This window comes from Pseudomassariella vexata (assembly GCF_002105095.1).
Source record: "Pseudomassariella vexata strain CBS 129021 chromosome Unknown BCR38scaffold_5, whole genome shotgun sequence".
Lineage (NCBI taxonomy): Eukaryota > Fungi > Ascomycota > Sordariomycetes > Amphisphaeriales > Pseudomassariaceae > Pseudomassariella > Pseudomassariella vexata.
Window position 1 is genome coordinate 475,466 of NW_024467960.1, and position 15,866 is coordinate 491,331.

The window sequence follows — 15,866 nt, forward strand, 5'->3', positions numbered from 1 at the left end:
TGTGGACTCCAGTGGCCATCGTCGGCTGTCTCAAGACTCCGAACTCTCTCGTGTCCCACTCAGGCTTGGGAGGCCTTTCAGCCAGGGCATTGGCTCAGGCAGTCCCCGATTGTATCCGAGTCGCAACGTTGACTTGTTCAGACTCGATAGGTGAACATCAAAGTTGCAGGGAAACAAATAGGCTCAACCAGGAGTATCACCAATGTGACGTGGTCCCCCGACTTTTGTAATTTCCCAACTCAGCCATATCACCGTCGGACAAGGTCTGAGAGAGTCTCGGAGCTTATTGCGGCGAGGAGCAAAGACCCTCTTGTCTCGGGAAGGCTAGCTTATGAACGGCTTCCCCAGAGTCTAAAAAGTCAATGCCACCGAGCCCTTACCATGGCTCTAGGACTGAGTTAACCGAACCTTACGTCTTCACCAATGAGGCTCTGCGAACGGCCTCTCAACATTCCGCACCTTGATGAAGTAAATATCTCTAACACGATGTGTCCCTCTTGTGGGTGAAGGGGAAGCGTTTGCATGACACATCACCACCTTGGACATTCCAGGTCAAGATTGGTCCGAGGGGGGATATCTCTCGGCCTCACCAGTTCCCCACCAAGATTGGATAGGGAAGGATTTCACAAACATGCTTAATATCGAGCAGGCCAGGGCCGTTGCTGCATCCGTTGATTGTCGTTACTTCGAATGGGCACGTTCGCAGATGAGATTGAGATGCCAATTATCACATTGTCCCCAATCTCCACTTGTCATTTGTGATGGACGAGGATGCTTGATGCGTGGAATCTGTCACTCGGAGGGGAAGGGGGGGATCACGGACCAGAACGGGGGGCCAAACTGGCTAGCCGGTGTATAATCTTTGCATCAACTCGCTTTGATCAAATTTGGGCCCCCGTCCGCTCCCTGGACTTTGTGGCTATATCCGCTAGTAGGGCCAAGGGGCTTCTTGGGGGCCAATACTACCCGTCGCAATTTTCGACTCTGGAAGTCTGGAGTGCGGACTTTCGTAATAAAGCTGTGGAGCTGCCATGCCACACTGATTAATTGTCAATTAAGCAAGCTTGACCCGTCGGGAAGCAACCGCAACGTAATAGGGACGACCTTCCTAATTGTATCCCTGCACTCACTTTTAGTCTGCGTCGTGATGTCTTGGACCTGCTTTGGGCTCACATGAGAGACTTAGTCAACAATCGTGGCATATGAGTCAAGACCCCGCTCTAACATGGCAGCATCAAAAATCTTCCATCCATCTTTTTCCATGCAGGTCTACAGGCTGTGAGCAAACTTATTTCGTAGTGTGCATGGCTAAGCTGTGGGGAGTTCATGACAGATAACTCGGTAATGACGACGGAGCTGTGTGGAAGTGGACCGAACGAGGTGTTCTTCACCGTACCTTGGGATCGTATCGTAAGGCGGCCAGCAATCGTTGATGAACCTTAGATTTGCGGACCATATGCATGGGTACGGAGTATACGGGGAGCGGTTGAGGTAACGTATGCCTTCAAGGCCGGCAAGGATAGCTCGGGGAGCAACGATGTATGTGAGAATGTTATTAAGGACTCAAGCTCTCCCGATACCATAATTAGCCCAGCTGACGCCATTTAGCCCAGTTGGGTGACCATGCACGAGGGATAACTCGAAAATAGGGTAAAAATTAGCCAACACTGCCATTGCATGTGGCCTCGACAGCAAGCCAACTTTTTGCCCGCTCGATCAGCCACTTTGCCCTGTCACTTGGGTTGACTGGGTTAATTATAGAAAACGAGGGCTAATTAAGTCGTCATCGTAAAGTAGGATCGCTGCCCATCAGCCGGGTCAGCTCCTGGCCTGGTCTACCATGGTCATCAAGGCCTGCAGAAGAGAGCTTGGGCCAACGGGATGTTTTTGTCTTGCAGAGCGCATTGTCCACCTCCACCATGCCACCCGCACCATGCCACCCGAGGCTGCTGAGGACTCGAGGTTGCGAGGGGCAGCAGTGTGCTGGCCTGCTTTGCTTGCTTGATGTCGACGGAAAGAGCAGATGCAGAAATGACTGGTGGGACCATCCGCTGCTTGGCTGGCTGCAAGCGTATGTAAGGATAGGCAGGGATACAGTGGGGACGGCTAAGGGTTCCACATATCCCGCTAGCTCATGGCTCCCTTGTGTGCATCCAGATTGGCCACTGCGCGAGTGTACCCCAGTTCGACGTTGCCGAGCACAAGCCAATCCCCAAGTCAAACTGCACAGCTCGTCACATTGGCGCTACTTTAGCTGCTTCCTAGGTCCCGCTTCAGGCGCTAGGTCATCTCGTCACTGTCGAATCAGCGCGACAACAAGGCCAAACTTGCAGAAATCATCACCAGGAACCAGCCAATCCTCTGCCCGTCTGCCGCTGCTTTGGTTGATTCCCATGTTTCTCGCCGTACCACTAGAGCGCTGTACCCGCAGTGTGATATCTGGCAGCATCGGCTTGCACTGGACGGGCCTGGAGGATACTTCCTCCTATCACTGCACACCACTTGGCCCGCCGAGTTCTGTCGCGATCCGAAAAGAACCTGGCAGCACCATGCAGTTCCCATTTTGGATCACCATATCAAATCTTGCGAATTTGACCATTGTCCAGGGAGCGAGTCGACCGGGTATGTAGCCCTGAGCACGAGAAACCGACTGGTCCAACACGGCCCAATCCTGTCGTCGTTTTCCTTAGTCACGGAGTCATTGGTGGAAACGCTCATATTTGAAAGAGTCATTTTTCCAGCCAGATGAGCCTGAGCAGTCCACAGTTGTCCGAAATCGCCATGCCCGGCTCAGAACCAGCCAAGGGAGCCCACGACAAAAGAAATTGACGGCTGTTCGGCTGCCTTTTACCCTTCTCCGCCGTGGGGTACGACGACGACATGATAGCCGAAAAAAGCAAGCAAACATGTGAGGTGATGGTGGAAAATTGGGACCACGAAAGTCGACATGCAGGCCAACCAGCAACTTTGCAGTGTCCATGCAGAAAAAGGTTGTGATCAGTTACAAGGGTATCAGGCCGGCAGCACAATGTGCTCACCTCGGACCTTCACGATATGGCGCACACCATAATCGACTTAACTCGTGGTTCTCCTCGCACTGCATTTCAAGCTCCCACAACCTGTGTGCCACTTGCCGAATGTGGGCGCAAGAGGAGTGAGACAAAGACGCAGACTTGGGGTTCGAGAAGCCAGCCAGCCCTACGTATTGTTTCTTTGCATAGCGAGTTTCGCGAAAGACTATGTCAAGCCTACGGCCGGCCGACTTACATGATGGGTCATATACTGCGATCAGCATTGATCCCTGGAGCTTTCATCAATAAACTGAATAACCCCGGCCGGCACGGCTAGGGTGACGAGCTAGCAGCTTTTGGATCCCCTGCCAGTACATGGGGTGGGAAATGGCCCTTGTTTCGTGCATGATGCATCCTCGTGTGTACTCACGTAGCGGGCAGACACTGGTGGTCCCAATGACCGGCCAGCCACATACTCGAGAGCTTCCTCTTTAGTTAGCTCATCCCTGTCCCATTGTGCTTCCGCGAGTGTCACCGAGTCGGTACAAAGGCAGTTGTACCCCGGCCGTGGGTGGTTGGCAACGTTGGGGCCGTTGTCGTGATTGGCTGTCCCTAAGCGCAAGCCGGCTCCAGTCACTCCTCCATCCTACTTTGGCAGTCAATACATATGCAAATGCAGGCTAATTAGCCAACAATACATGTGGGTTAAAAAAGGAATTACCCCAAATTGCTGCTGCTGTGTCCAAGAATAGAACAGCCCATCGACGCAGAACCAGTTCGCGATGCAGGTCGCACAGGTGGTCGTGAGATGGCGGCCACGATATAAGCCTTTGCACCTCCAACAGACACCAAGATATTTCTGAGGTTTTGAAGAGCAGAAGATTCAAGTGTCGTCCTTTACTCCGAACAACCTCTCTCTTTTTCAACCCTTCCCCCTCCCCCCCCACGCCCTCCTTCATTCTACAGACCTCGACTATCAACGTGAAAGGCAGGCTGGACTTGCTCGGATCTCACCACTCATTCGACAACGAGATAATTTCATATTTACGGAAACGATAGTACTGCTGGGCTAGTCATTTCCACCCAGGCAAGATTTGCAACACTCCCCGGACTTTGCAGAAGGGACGGGAAATCTCAAATCGCTGTGCGGCCTCGACCCTGCCTGGCCTTTGGACCCCGGTTCCGTCGCTTTAGCTCGGCTTGGAGACTAGCACGCCTTTCTCCTCTCCCCCCCACTCCACACACCACCACCACCAACGCAGGTACCTCGAGACATATAATGTCAACACTACCCAGCACCCAGGAAGATCTCATGAGACCTAGCACCGTTACCATGGCTGTCGCTCAACCCACAAAGTCGAAGGCTGCTTCGAAGCCCTCCAAAGATGCAAATGCAAAAGCAAAGACACAGATGCACCGCCGCTCAAGAACAGGTTTGTGTTTTTCCTCTCGGTTTCCGACTTACACACATTTGTCATTCACTTGCTACTTACGCCCACTTATACGCTTACACACCCACCCACTAACACCACACAACAGGTTGCTATACCTGTCGATTGAGACGAAAGAAGTGCGACGAGGGCACCCCAATGTGCACAGCATGCAGACACCTTGGATTGCAATGCGAATACAAGCGTCCCCATTGGTGGTCCAACAACGATGCGAGGCGGCAGCACAAGGACGACATCAAGATGATCATCAAGCGCAAGAAGCTCTCGGAGAAGGCTTCGCATGCCACAATCCAAACGTCGGTCCCTTCACCACCAGGACTTTCGCACTCACTGCCCACCTCTGCCAGCTTTTCAGATGGATTGGATCGCACGCGGTCCGCTTCAATTGACTCGTCTTTTTCTTTCAATTTCAACACCCCAGTGTCCAATGTTCAAGATTACAGCGCCTACCACACTCACCCGGACTACATGTTTACCATGTCACCATATGAAATTGACGTCAAGACGGAGAGGCAAATGTTTGTGGACGATGTGCCTACAATCCGAGAGTCGACTATTTCTACTTTCAGCACTTTCCACACACCGCCGCCGCCGGGGACGGTTTTACCTTCTTATCCTTTTGGCGGCGAGTGGACGGAGCAAGTCTACCAGGAGAGGCGCGAGTCGCTCACTGAGGAGAATCTGAACTGCAACTTCTTCGACTTCTCTCACGGCCCGGCCATGAACACGCGACAAGTGGACATTGAACTGGACGAGAACGACCAGCGCCTGCTGGACCACTTCATCCAATACGTTCTGCCCATAATCTTCCCGATTCTCGAGACGAACCAGCACGGCTCGGTCGGCTCAGACTTGATCCTGCCTGCTCTGCAGAGCAACAAGGGCTACCTTCATTGCTGCTTGATGATTGCTGCCCAGCACCTGAAGGCGACAATGAACCTGCAGTCGGAGGAGATTGACAACGACATCATGCGACACCGCCACCTCACAATCCAGGCTCTGTGCGACGCATTGAACCGCGACGAGAACCACCAGCAGATCCTCGAGGCCGCCCTCGGTCTGATCTTCTTCCAGAGCTGCGTCGGTCGCTACGACGATGCGCTTCCCGACATCGCCTGGCACCAGCACTTCCAGGCGGTCAACTCGCTCGTCACCAAGCTGGACCTGCCTCGCTTGGTTTCCGACCCATCTGAGCCCCTGGCGCAGACGCCCTTCAACATGACCATGACCGCCTGGATCGACATCCTAGGGGCGACAATGCAAGGGCGCGCACCCAATTTCGCTCACACCTACCGCGAGAAGCACCTTTCCACCACCAACCCTTCCCTCGGGCTTCGCGAGCTGATGGGCTGCGACGACCGCGTCATGTACCTCATCTCGGAGATTGCCTGCCTCGAGGCTCTCAAGCAGGACGGCATGGATGACATCATGCTCTGCCAGCACGTTCACGCCCTGGGCGACCAGATTGGCCTGACCGAGATGGGCGAGCAGGGCCCCAAGATGCCCTTCAACGCCAACGGCTCGCTGAGCCCCAAGCAGCTGAGCAAGAACATTACCAGCGCGTTCCGCCTGGCCGCCCGCATCTACCTCTGCAGCCTCGTGCCTGGCTTCTCTCCCAGCCAGGCCAGCACGGTCGGGCTCGTTGAGAAGCTTACCAACGTGCTTCAGCACATCCCCTCGGGACCTGGCGGTTTCGACCGGAGCTTATCCTGGGTCTACTTGATCGGCGGATCCGTCAGCGTTGCTTCTTCCCCCTTCCGCGCCTTCTTCAACGACCGCATCGCCCAGCTCGGCGACGCCGCAACCCACGGCAGCTTCGGCGGCGTCAACTCGCTGCTTCACGAAGTCTGGCAGCAGACTGACAGCTACCAGGCGAGCCCCAGCGCCAATGGCAGCACCGACGTGCCCTACATCTCCTGGCGAGATACCATGCACATGCGGGGCTGGGACTACCTGCTGATCTGAACAAATTTGCCCCTTGACGGGGTGGATGCGTGGGAACAGCAGCACTAGTCCTCCCCGCCGCCCCCCTCCCCTTTTTGTTTTTCATCAGTTTTCTACACACATAATACCCCTTCTAGAGAGAGGTCGCCGCGAGGCAAAACTACAGAGGAATCAAATTTTCAGGACGACACTTGAAAACCTTTTCCGTTGGCAGCCGGGCTGGGCCGCAACGATGGGAGGAAAACACCACGACATGTTATGGATGGATGGATGGATGGGACAGAGGCACACATTTGATGACAATGGCTTTATGAGAGGGCGACGATTTTCCTACTTGATTCCGATTTCCTCATTTCCTTTTCCTTTGATCTGCACTCGACATCATCATAATCGTTCGTTTCTCTTTATATACCAATTGCATGCATTTGGGCAGGAGTTTTTGGGGGAGGCAACAAGGGGCATGATGATGCAGGCGACAGCCCTTTGGGATTTGCTAGGAGGGAGCTCCGATTTGATAGCTCCTACTCTCGTCGAGCAGACCAACTCCGAGAGCATTTCGTATAATACCATATACCCAAATGAACAAATCATTCAAAATCAATCCACTCTCCTCGTCTTCAGATTGCACGCACGGTGAAAATACGAGTTGTCAGACCAATTGCCACAGTACTATTTCCACGATCAGGTACCAACGCAAATTTCACCATGGCCGCTTGTGTGACTCCATGATCCGTACATTAATCCACGCCTCGTCTCAAACTCACAATGCTCGTTCACCGACTTATTTGCTCATTTCAAGCGCCAAACGAATCACCTGTCGAGATTGCTGTTTGGGCCATGAACACCTCACGAACCTCCGATCATGTGCCCCCACTTGGGTGACTCCCAAATACCCAGTCCAAGGAATTGAGGGCCCCAAACACGTATTGTGAACCCTAAGTCCACTTCCAGGCCTGACCGTTTGTTCACTCGTCAATTAGGGTAGTTTACAACTCACCCGTGTCTCAGCAGGCCTGGGTACAGTTTTAACCCGGTTCAATACCGGGGGATGTATGAGGCGAACTCGGACTGCTATGTGTGCTGGCGTCGATCCAATTTCCCGCATTAACCGTCACAGCCAGCACAGCCAGGACGCCGAACGGCCTTTTCCATGCCTACCATGAACACCACATCGGCGCATCTGCAGATCGTGGCACCCGCGATTGGAACCGAGCCCGGCCTTATACTAAAATGTGGCTTTGCTGCTACGTTAGGCGGCGATCATATATTGGCTCGGACAACATCAGATCCAAGCGTTCAAGCGTGGTCCAGATGACGAAACATTGAGTGACGTGTGCAGGACCCCTTGGAAAGCCCTTGTTGCGCTGAGAAGATGCTGCTTTGGGGGTCTGTCTCTGGACGTTCAGGACCGCAAGCTCGGCTGGTCAACCGACAACGCCAAAATCCATCTAGTGGGATTTGCAAGTTGGTTCTGGACTCGGAGCTATCAGAGACCCACCCAATGGAGGCCTCGAATTGCGCTCTCAGACCATGTCGAGCAGTTTGGGGACAAAGATTTGCCATGCAGTCTTTGCTTCCCGGTTTTTGTGCTCGCTTGGTCATGGATGAATATTACAAGTCGTCCTACTAAGCGGCTGTCTGGTCTGGCCCAGTGGTGGCCCGTCGGAGCTGCCCGGGGTTTTGGGGTCGTAAGGAAACGTCCCGAATTGGAAACATTTCAGACCAGAAGCTTGCCTAAGCCAGCAGCCCAATCAGACGCGTGAACCCGACCTGGGCGCGCCTAATTTGAAGTTGCAGCCAGCCTTTTCGGACCAACCTCGTCTCTTGTTTCTCCTACCCTCTCTACTGCTTTTGAGTGTCGCCCCAACTTTCTCTCAACCCTGTAGCCGCCCACAAAGCCCAGCGGTTGACGACGGCCTCTCATTCTGTGGACTTTGGGTTCAATCAAGACCTGCACTGCCTCACCATAGAAACACACTCCTACTTCGTGGTCCAGCGGTCCTCCGAGTCCACCCGTCGAAAGGACGGGCAGGGGGCCCAGGGTTGGTTGCTTCAACGCCCAATCTATTCTCCCAGAAGTTCGGAAGTAGACATTGTCCAGTCAATCCTGTTGATGATGCGCAGATGTCGCTGCACTTGTCCGGGGCCGTATTGCGTTACCCTATCCGCTGGCCATTTTGTTGGACCAGAGAGTACGACTGCAGTGGTTGCCCGATAGCATGACTCTATGTTTCCAGGTTCAAGGCGTAGCCATATGATCCGAATGGAACAAAGTGGAAACGAAGAAAAAGAGAGAAAAACGACAAAGAGCTCCGAGGTATGATGACATAGGTAAGGTGGTGGTGGTGGTGGTCTGCTGCAAGTCCTGATGGCCATTCAGTCTTGTGTTGTCAGATGGGGCCATATTCACCTTTGTTTCCACGTCGTGTCGTTCTCTTAGACACCGCGCCGACTCAATCGGCAAACCGCCTTCATTGATTGCCTCTTCGTGACTTGATTTACCAGTATTTCTAAAAGACATTCCCCCTTGTTCTCTACTCTCAATTTTTGTCTCTTGTCTTCCATTGAACGAAACTGGTTTGCCACGACGCATAATCCTACCTTTAACCACTCTTTTCCGCCTCGACTCTACTACTACTTCCACGAGCTCCTGAAACCCCCTCTCGATATTGGATACGTCGAGGTTTATTATCCCAGTTTAACATGTGCACCAAACCCCAAGATATGACAGTACCTCGCGGTGCGCTGCGGCTATGGCTGTGGGCGGCGGCACTGCTCGCAACAACAACACAGATCTCATCCGCCATGTCGGTGCCGCCGAGTCGGCTCTTCGAAAGAGACGATACTTGCGGCGAGCCCAGCTTCACCAGATGTCCGCAGACCGGACTACCCGACAACTTTTGCTGCAAACCGGAGACGTCGTGCGTGGTGTTGGCGGGCTTGACAACCGTACTGTGCTGCCCAGACGGCCAGGACTGCGCTGAGATAGCTCCCATATCGTGCGACCTAAACCTGCAGAACGCCGCCTCAAATCCCAAGGCAGATGTTAAGACGACGGTACTCAGTGGCAAGCTGCCAACGTGCGGGGACAACTGCTGTCCGTATGGATACACGTGCAATGACGACGGGAACTGTACTGTAGATCAGGACCAGAGCAAGAAGCCCGGAGACGGCTCTTCGTCGGCCACGTCTGCGGCCGGTGGTGGTGCAACAACGAAACCCTCTTCCACAAATGCTGCCTCGCCCACCTCTTCTCCGGCCCAAATATCCGCTCACGCCTCATCAACGGCATCAACCGGCGCAGGAGCCACAGCCGCACCAGCAACGTCCGGTACCCCCAAACCTGCCAGTGGCCATGGCGCCGGCGGTGGCGGCAGCCCCCCATCACCCGTCATAGTAGGTGCCGCAGTCGGCAGTATCGTCGGTCTCATCGTCGTCGTGGCCGGCTTCCTACTCCTCCGGCGCCGCAACCAGAAACGAAAGGAAGCGCGCCGCGACACCACCACCTCGTTCGGCAACCTCGACTCATCCAGCTTCAAATCCCGGCCCGACGTAAAGAACGCCAAGATCAGCAAACCCCTACAAAACACCATCGAGCGCACCGACTTCGTCATGAAGCAGCCTGGATCCAGCACCACGACCGCCCAGGAACACTTCGACTCGATCGACCTGTCAAACCGCGACGACGACGAGTACACCGAGGACGGCCGCAGTAGTTATCACTACTCGGCCATGATCCCGCCCATCCGGGGTCTGAGGGATAGTCGCGCCAACTCGTGGGATAGGCAGGTGAGCCAGGGAATGATTGACATCTTTGCCGATCCGAGGTTGACGGTAGGGGACCCAAATGCACGTGCCACGCGGCGGGATACCACGGCGACTACGTGGACTAACATGATGGGTTATGCGGGAGGTAAACGATGACAAGACCAGCAGCCATAGAGCATTGAGATTTTTTGTTGTTATTTCGTTTTATCGTGATGAGCATTATGGCATCTTCACACCGTTAGGCCGGCGTTTCTGGAATGAATACAAGAATGGGACATCGGGACGGGTGCAAGGGTTTACAACAGCATGGCATGGCATTGATACCACGGGATTGGAACTTTTCAGCGTTTGGGAGTTAGGGCGTTTTGTTCATGGATGACGGAAGCGAGTTTTGCACTCTGCTGGACAAGCAGGTTTGGATGTCCTCTGGCAGGGTATGCTTTGGCTGTAGATACGTCGTCGGGTAGCATAACGCACGATCATTGTTCATAGACGGACTGACTACTGGATCAACTCGACTTTATCTATCGAAGTGTTGTGTTGTATCCGATGCGTCAAGCGACCGAACTCGGTGTGGAATCAAAAGCGTGACAATCCAAGGCATACCATACATACATTTCCTTCCCCAGAACACTCGCGCTAAGCGCACGCCGTAATATGGCGAGTCTACAATGCAATCCAGAAGTATGACACGAAATCCCACCATCCGCAAACCAACTTCCCCTTCAAACATGTCAACCAGCCGAGCCAGCCATGGGACCCTCAAGCTTCGCCCTCTCCCGCCCCACTCCCCTGTCCCCTCTTCAGCTCACTGCTTCTTCTTGGAGTGCGAGCCGCCACTTGCAGCCCCCGTCACCGCCTTCTTATCCGCATCCACCTGGTCCATCTTCTCCCTCTCCTCATTATCCTTGCGCTCCGCATACCATTGGCCCGCCTGCAACACCAGCACGCCCACCAACACCAGCGCCAAAATCGTATTGCTCGCCGCCAAAACCTTCAAGCTATCCTCGCGTCCTAGGATAACCTCTCCCGTGAGCGGCCCGTCAACCGGTGTCCCCGTGAACAACTCGTCGTCCCAGATCCCCGCGCTGACGGTGCGCAAGCCCTTGACGATGTTGGCGATCCAGATGCCGACGCCGATGAGGTAGAGCACGAGCGAGGCACCGTCGAAGAGCATGTTGCTCTCCGAGGGCTGGAAGAGCTTGATGAAGAAGCCTAGAAATCCAGTCCCGATCATGATGTGCAGGATGCGCGCGATTAGCGGCGGCGACTGGTGCATGAATTGGAGGTGTAGCTCCAGCTGGTCGAAGTAGGCTGGGGAGACGGGGTCCGAGGTCCACAGGAGAGGGAAGTCATAGGGGAATTGGGCGAAGAGGATGCCGAGGAAGAAGCATGTTGCTGTCAAGAGTAGAGAGGTTAGCCTGGCTGTGTCTATCTATGCCTGGGTGTGTGTATACATCACTGCGGCGCGGAACATTCAGGTAGAGCAATGGAGGGGAGGGCATAGCATACGGCCGATGATCATAAAGGTCGCAAACGAGCTGGAACCGCGATAGTTCTGCGACTTGGTCGTCTTGGACCAGTCTATCCACTTGTCCGGCATGGTGTCTGGTGTCCGTCGAAATTTTGCAACTGAGTGCAGCTGGGTGTGTGGTGTGAGATCGTCTCTGTGCTGCCGAAAGTGCTGATCGCCTGAAGCTTGCTTTGCTTGTTTGCTTGGTATTTGTGCGATTGATCGATTCGCGGCACGGAATCGGGAAGAAACTTGGGATTGACCGCTGCGCTTCTCTCAACCAAAACTTTCAAAAGGAAAGAAATGCGAAGGATATAACGATGTCAAGACACGGTTTTCCCCAGCATCGCCGTGTTCAGGCAATCTCCGCACTCATCCACTCCAACGCTGGGCGGTCGCAAGTACGACGTCGAGGGTCCTGCCTGAAGCTGCATAGTCGCAGTGGGGTCGAAACCCAGTTGCGGTTTAGTGAGGTCATATCAGCCGCTGACAGGCGCGATTAAAGTGAAAAACCCCCGTCTTGATTATTAGACATGAAAACCACAGCGCATTTTAGCTAAGTACATATACCACCTATATTAATAACCCAGCCAACCGAGTCATGATCTATCCTTCAAAGTATTTCCGTAATGTCCCGTATCTTTCAGTGCCCATATGTTCGTACAAGTAATTCATTCCATTAGCGTCTCTCGTCTCATGCACCCAGCCTTCTCAGCGGATGGGCCTCCGTGTTGAACACGAACTCGTCGAGACTGATGAGATCAGGCTCGCTGAATATCAAATAGAAATACTTCAACGTTTCGCCCATCCAGAAGCTTTCCATCGAATCCATCTTGAGTGGATCGCCGTTCGCGATGGTGACATCTTTCAAGGCAGAATTGGCCAGGTCCGTTTCGGTGTATTTCTGGATCGACTGGAAGATGGCCCACGCCGATTCGAGTAAGTCCTTCTTGCCTGTCACCCGGTAGAGCACAAATATACTCTCGATAGCTTCCGGTCGTAAAATGTAACGAGTGTCGGGGATGCTCGTGAATCCCTTGGGCAGACGGTTCTTGGAAATGAGCTCGTCGGCTTGAGTAAGATCACCGGACTTTTTATGATGAAGCAAGACAGCCGTTTTCCACCGGACTTCGTCCCAGGGACACTTCGATTGTGATTCGCATGGGTCCATAAAGAAAGTCTCGGGCATTATGCCGAGCGGCATGGACTTGTACGTCCAGATGCAACCATCGACCAGCTTGCGCGCCGTTTCGAGATGGTCGGGTATGTTGAGCAGTTTGCTGCCAATGGCGAGCATGCCTCCAGCATAGCACACCAGATGCTGCCCTTCGCTCTCCAGCGCAGTGACAATCTCACCGTCCTGCTCCGAAGTATGGACACTGCCGGCGATGAGTATGTCGGCCTCGTCAGGAACCATGGGACGGTAGAGGTTGTACTTGATCGCCGTTTTCATAGCATCTTCGTACATCCCCGCATAGTCGGGCAAGAGCCCTCCGGTCAAGGCTACCATCTTGGGTAAGTACTCAAAGGTCGAATCCGCCCGGGCCCCTAGAGAAAAGGTGTTGTCGTCGGTGAACTTCATCTTGAAAGGATTCACGGTGATCGGCCACATGCCCGGGAGCTGGGTCTCGTTCTGTTGGCTTTTGAGGGCGTCTGTGATTCTCTCAGTTGCATCGAACCATTTCGGATTCCCCGTCACGAGAGAAAGTCGCGTGAACTCCATGCAAAGCGACCCAATTTCGGCCACCAAGGCTCGCAGCGGTGCTTCCCCAGCCGTGTTCGCCAAGGCCTTCGCGAAGTTCCAACGTGGCATCGGCATTCTATTTGGGGTGTCGAAGGCCTTATACAGCATGTCGCCAACCTCGCGAGCCTTGCGCAACAACCTCGTATCCCCACTGAGGTCATACGCCGCCAGGAACCCCCCCAGGTACCGGATCGTCGTCTCAAATGCGTTGACTTCCTCAAACGTGCTCGTCTCAAAATTGATGGCGACGGCGGCAGTCGCAGCTTGCTCGAACTCTTCCTGGAGTCCCATAATCCACAACGTGTCCAAGCTGTCCACCAATGTTGCTCCCCACCCCCCAAAGGTGTTCCTCGATGAGCCGCTAACGGGAGTGAGCTCGTCTTCCAGCCAGGCGTGTTTCCCATACGCTTTCCAGCAGCGCTTCAACGACGACTTGACAGCTTGCTGTCTCTTCAGGCGGATCTCGCGATCTTTGCCGCCCTCCTTGCCAAATGAAGCCTGAATCTTGGGCAGCGTCAAGGGCTTCCCGGTGGGCATTGGTCTCATAGACTGTACCGGGAAATGGGTCGGCATCTTCGCCCAGAAGTAATTCGCATCTTCGACATATACTTTGGCCTCGGCTGGCTGTGCTTGCTTGGGATCGCCGCCATGCCTTGAGGAATCAAAGCTGCTAGGCCAGTAATCCGAACTTGTGGTACGGATTGTCCATGCATAGCCGAGAAAGAAAATGAGGAATCCCAGCCCCAGTGGCACCCCAAACCTGCGTCGAATAAGCATTTTGTCGCAGCGGGTGCGCAATTGTTTTGCGAAAGCGGCGGAAGATGAAAACGACAAAGGCGGATCGGCTCCAGACGAAGACGATGTGCACTTCGAAGCTTGTCAGAATGTCACTCGCGCGCTATTCGCTTAAGCCGTCGCTTCTGCAGTGGTCCTGTTCACCCCAACCACAAAAGATGCCTGCAGATCCACTCGCTTACCACTGTGCTGTTATTGGTTGGCGAGCTGTGCATCGGACCTGAAAGCTCCTTCCCCCTCAGTCTTCTAAATACTCAGAGACGGTCTAGACTCACCAAGCAAGTAGCTAGTTCCAAATACCCATTCCAAAATCCAAATAAAATCCATCCATTAACTTTTGACCATGATGGTAATCACCACAGATGCTTGCAACATGCGTTCATCTCAAGTCCCAACTCTGGGTTGGATGACACTAAGGTGGATAGGGGCTACCCAATTAAAAGTTGACAAACAGTACCATAGTCTTCGAAGCATGGGCACTCCCTGTTAGCCTAATGAGAACATCAGGCCGCGACAAGCAGCCAATTTGGAGCATTAGGGCCGTGGCGTAATCCATCCCTTGCCACTCCGCTAACGTTCAAGCCCACCTTAGCCATGTTCGACAGCTCCAGTTCCCAATGACCACCGTCTCTGATCCATATTGCCACTTCTCACACCGAAGTGGAGGGGTATCATGTCAAGAAACCAACAAGAGCTGCCGTTTTGTGTCTACTTTTCCCGTCATCTCTTCTCTCCGGCGGCCGCCATCTGCTGTTTCTTAAACAGCCCTGTAGCAACTCGTGGGATGGCGACGATGGTGGCACTCTACTGATACACGCGAGTGAGATAACAAGAAGCACAATGTTCTAAGATCTAGGATATACTGCAACGTTCAATGTGCTTTGCCTTGAGTTGGCCAAGGTGACTTCTTCGGCTGGCAAACTCGGTGCAATCCTAATCTACTGGACAGTCTACTGGAGCAATCACCACTTCTCATCCCAACGCCGGATCGTCATCCACAGTTGATACCACAATCGAGATGTCTGCGCTGTTATGGGAGCTGTCCATACCAGATACTTCCTCTGAGGGAATAGCAATTTCCCTTTCACCGACTTGCTGCTACTTCTGCTCGGACAGCTCGTCATGTCACGACGATACGCAAGGAACCAGGATCGTAACTGTAAAGTCTCGCACGCGTGTTACCTCGCCCTTTGTTTGGTTGAACCAACTTGGTGTCAAAGTCGGAAGGTACGCTTATTGGAAAATTTAAACCTTCACCAGTTGGTCCCTGGAAATATGGAATTGTATTCTAGGTTGGGGGTAGTCTACATCATCAACATTACTTTACTAGGACACCTCCACTCGTCACGTTCAGCCTATGACCATTCCAAGATCTAATGGTGCGATCTATTCCTTAATATTCCTTGCCGTAAACTTATCACCTTCGTCGGTCTTGCACTGCTATACAACTCAAATATCCTATCTTGCCTGTGGGCGTTGAGGGCATCTCCCTTTTCCAAGCCCCATAAATGTGGTCTCCATCTCTCCCAAAAGCTTGACCCAGTCTCTCCCCATACGAACCCGAGTCGTAGTTTGTGACTTTATTTACTGCAAGCTCCTAGTCATGTCCCAATGGCCCGATGTGAGCTTTCACGGCCATT

At 53.5% G+C, this 15,866-nt stretch overlaps 6 protein-coding genes across 6 annotated transcripts; 4 read left to right on the forward strand and 2 right to left on the reverse strand.

The window, feature by feature from the left end:
* Positions 1-4,344: 4,344 nt before the first annotated feature.
* On the forward strand, positions 4,345-6,427 carry BCR38DRAFT_339214 (transcriptional regulatory protein Pro-1; the record flags this gene model as incomplete). The annotated part of the gene is made up of 2 exons (XM_040855687.1): positions 4,345-4,444; positions 4,551-6,427. 2 exons carry the CDS (start codon positions 4,345-4,347, stop codon positions 6,425-6,427), a joined length of 1,977 nt encoding a protein of 658 aa, XP_040716855.1.
* A 276-nt stretch (positions 6,428-6,703) lies between these two features.
* Positions 6,704-7,636, forward strand: BCR38DRAFT_168466 (uncharacterized protein). Its single transcript, XM_040853831.1, has 2 exons — positions 6,704-7,329; positions 7,387-7,636. Exons 1-2 carry the CDS (start codon positions 6,985-6,987, stop codon positions 7,567-7,569), a joined length of 528 nt encoding a protein of 175 aa, XP_040716856.1. The 5' UTR covers positions 6,704-6,984; the 3' UTR covers positions 7,570-7,636.
* Positions 7,637-9,211: 1,575 nt separating this feature from the next.
* Positions 9,212-10,330, forward strand: BCR38DRAFT_483564 (uncharacterized protein; the record flags this gene model as incomplete). The annotated part of the gene is made up of 1 exon (XM_040863640.1): positions 9,212-10,330. The coding sequence occupies one exon, from the start codon at positions 9,212-9,214 to the stop codon at positions 10,328-10,330; it is 1,119 nt and encodes a 372-aa protein (XP_040716857.1).
* A 368-nt stretch (positions 10,331-10,698) lies between these two features.
* On the reverse strand, positions 10,699-11,709 carry BCR38DRAFT_428665 (Shr3 amino acid permease chaperone). The gene has a single exon (XM_040859913.1). It carries the CDS (start codon positions 11,451-11,453, stop codon positions 10,983-10,985), a length of 471 nt encoding a protein of 156 aa, XP_040716858.1. The 5' UTR covers positions 11,454-11,709; the 3' UTR covers positions 10,699-10,982.
* Positions 11,710-12,381: 672 nt separating this feature from the next.
* On the reverse strand, positions 12,382-14,004 carry BCR38DRAFT_456579 (glycoside hydrolase; the record flags this gene model as incomplete). The annotated part of the gene is made up of 1 exon (XM_040861933.1): positions 12,382-14,004. One exon carries the CDS (start codon positions 14,002-14,004, stop codon positions 12,382-12,384), a length of 1,623 nt encoding a protein of 540 aa, XP_040716859.1.
* A 797-nt stretch (positions 14,005-14,801) lies between these two features.
* On the forward strand, positions 14,802-15,544 carry BCR38DRAFT_428667 (uncharacterized protein). The gene is made up of 2 exons (XM_040859914.1): positions 14,802-15,126; positions 15,176-15,544. The coding sequence occupies exon 2, from the start codon at positions 15,245-15,247 to the stop codon at positions 15,473-15,475; it is 231 nt and encodes a 76-aa protein (XP_040716860.1). The 5' UTR covers positions 14,802-15,126; positions 15,176-15,244; the 3' UTR covers positions 15,476-15,544.
* Positions 15,545-15,866: the final 322 nt, after the last annotated feature.

Coding starts and splice junctions, on each gene's coding strand:
- BCR38DRAFT_428667 (XM_040859914.1), top strand. CDS start 15,245: ATGTCTGCGCTGTTATGGGAGCTGTCCATACCAGATACTTCCTCTGAG.
- BCR38DRAFT_168466 (XM_040853831.1), top strand. CDS start 6,985: ATGAACAAATCATTCAAAATCAATCCACTCTCCTCGTCTTCAGATTGC. Junction 7,330..7,386: donor GAATTGAGGGCCCCAAACAC/GTATTGTGAACC, acceptor CTCGTCAATTAG/GGTAGTTTACAACTCACCCG.
- BCR38DRAFT_428665 (XM_040859913.1), bottom strand. CDS start 11,453: ATGCACCAGTCGCCGCCGCTAATCGCGCGCATCCTGCACATCATGATC.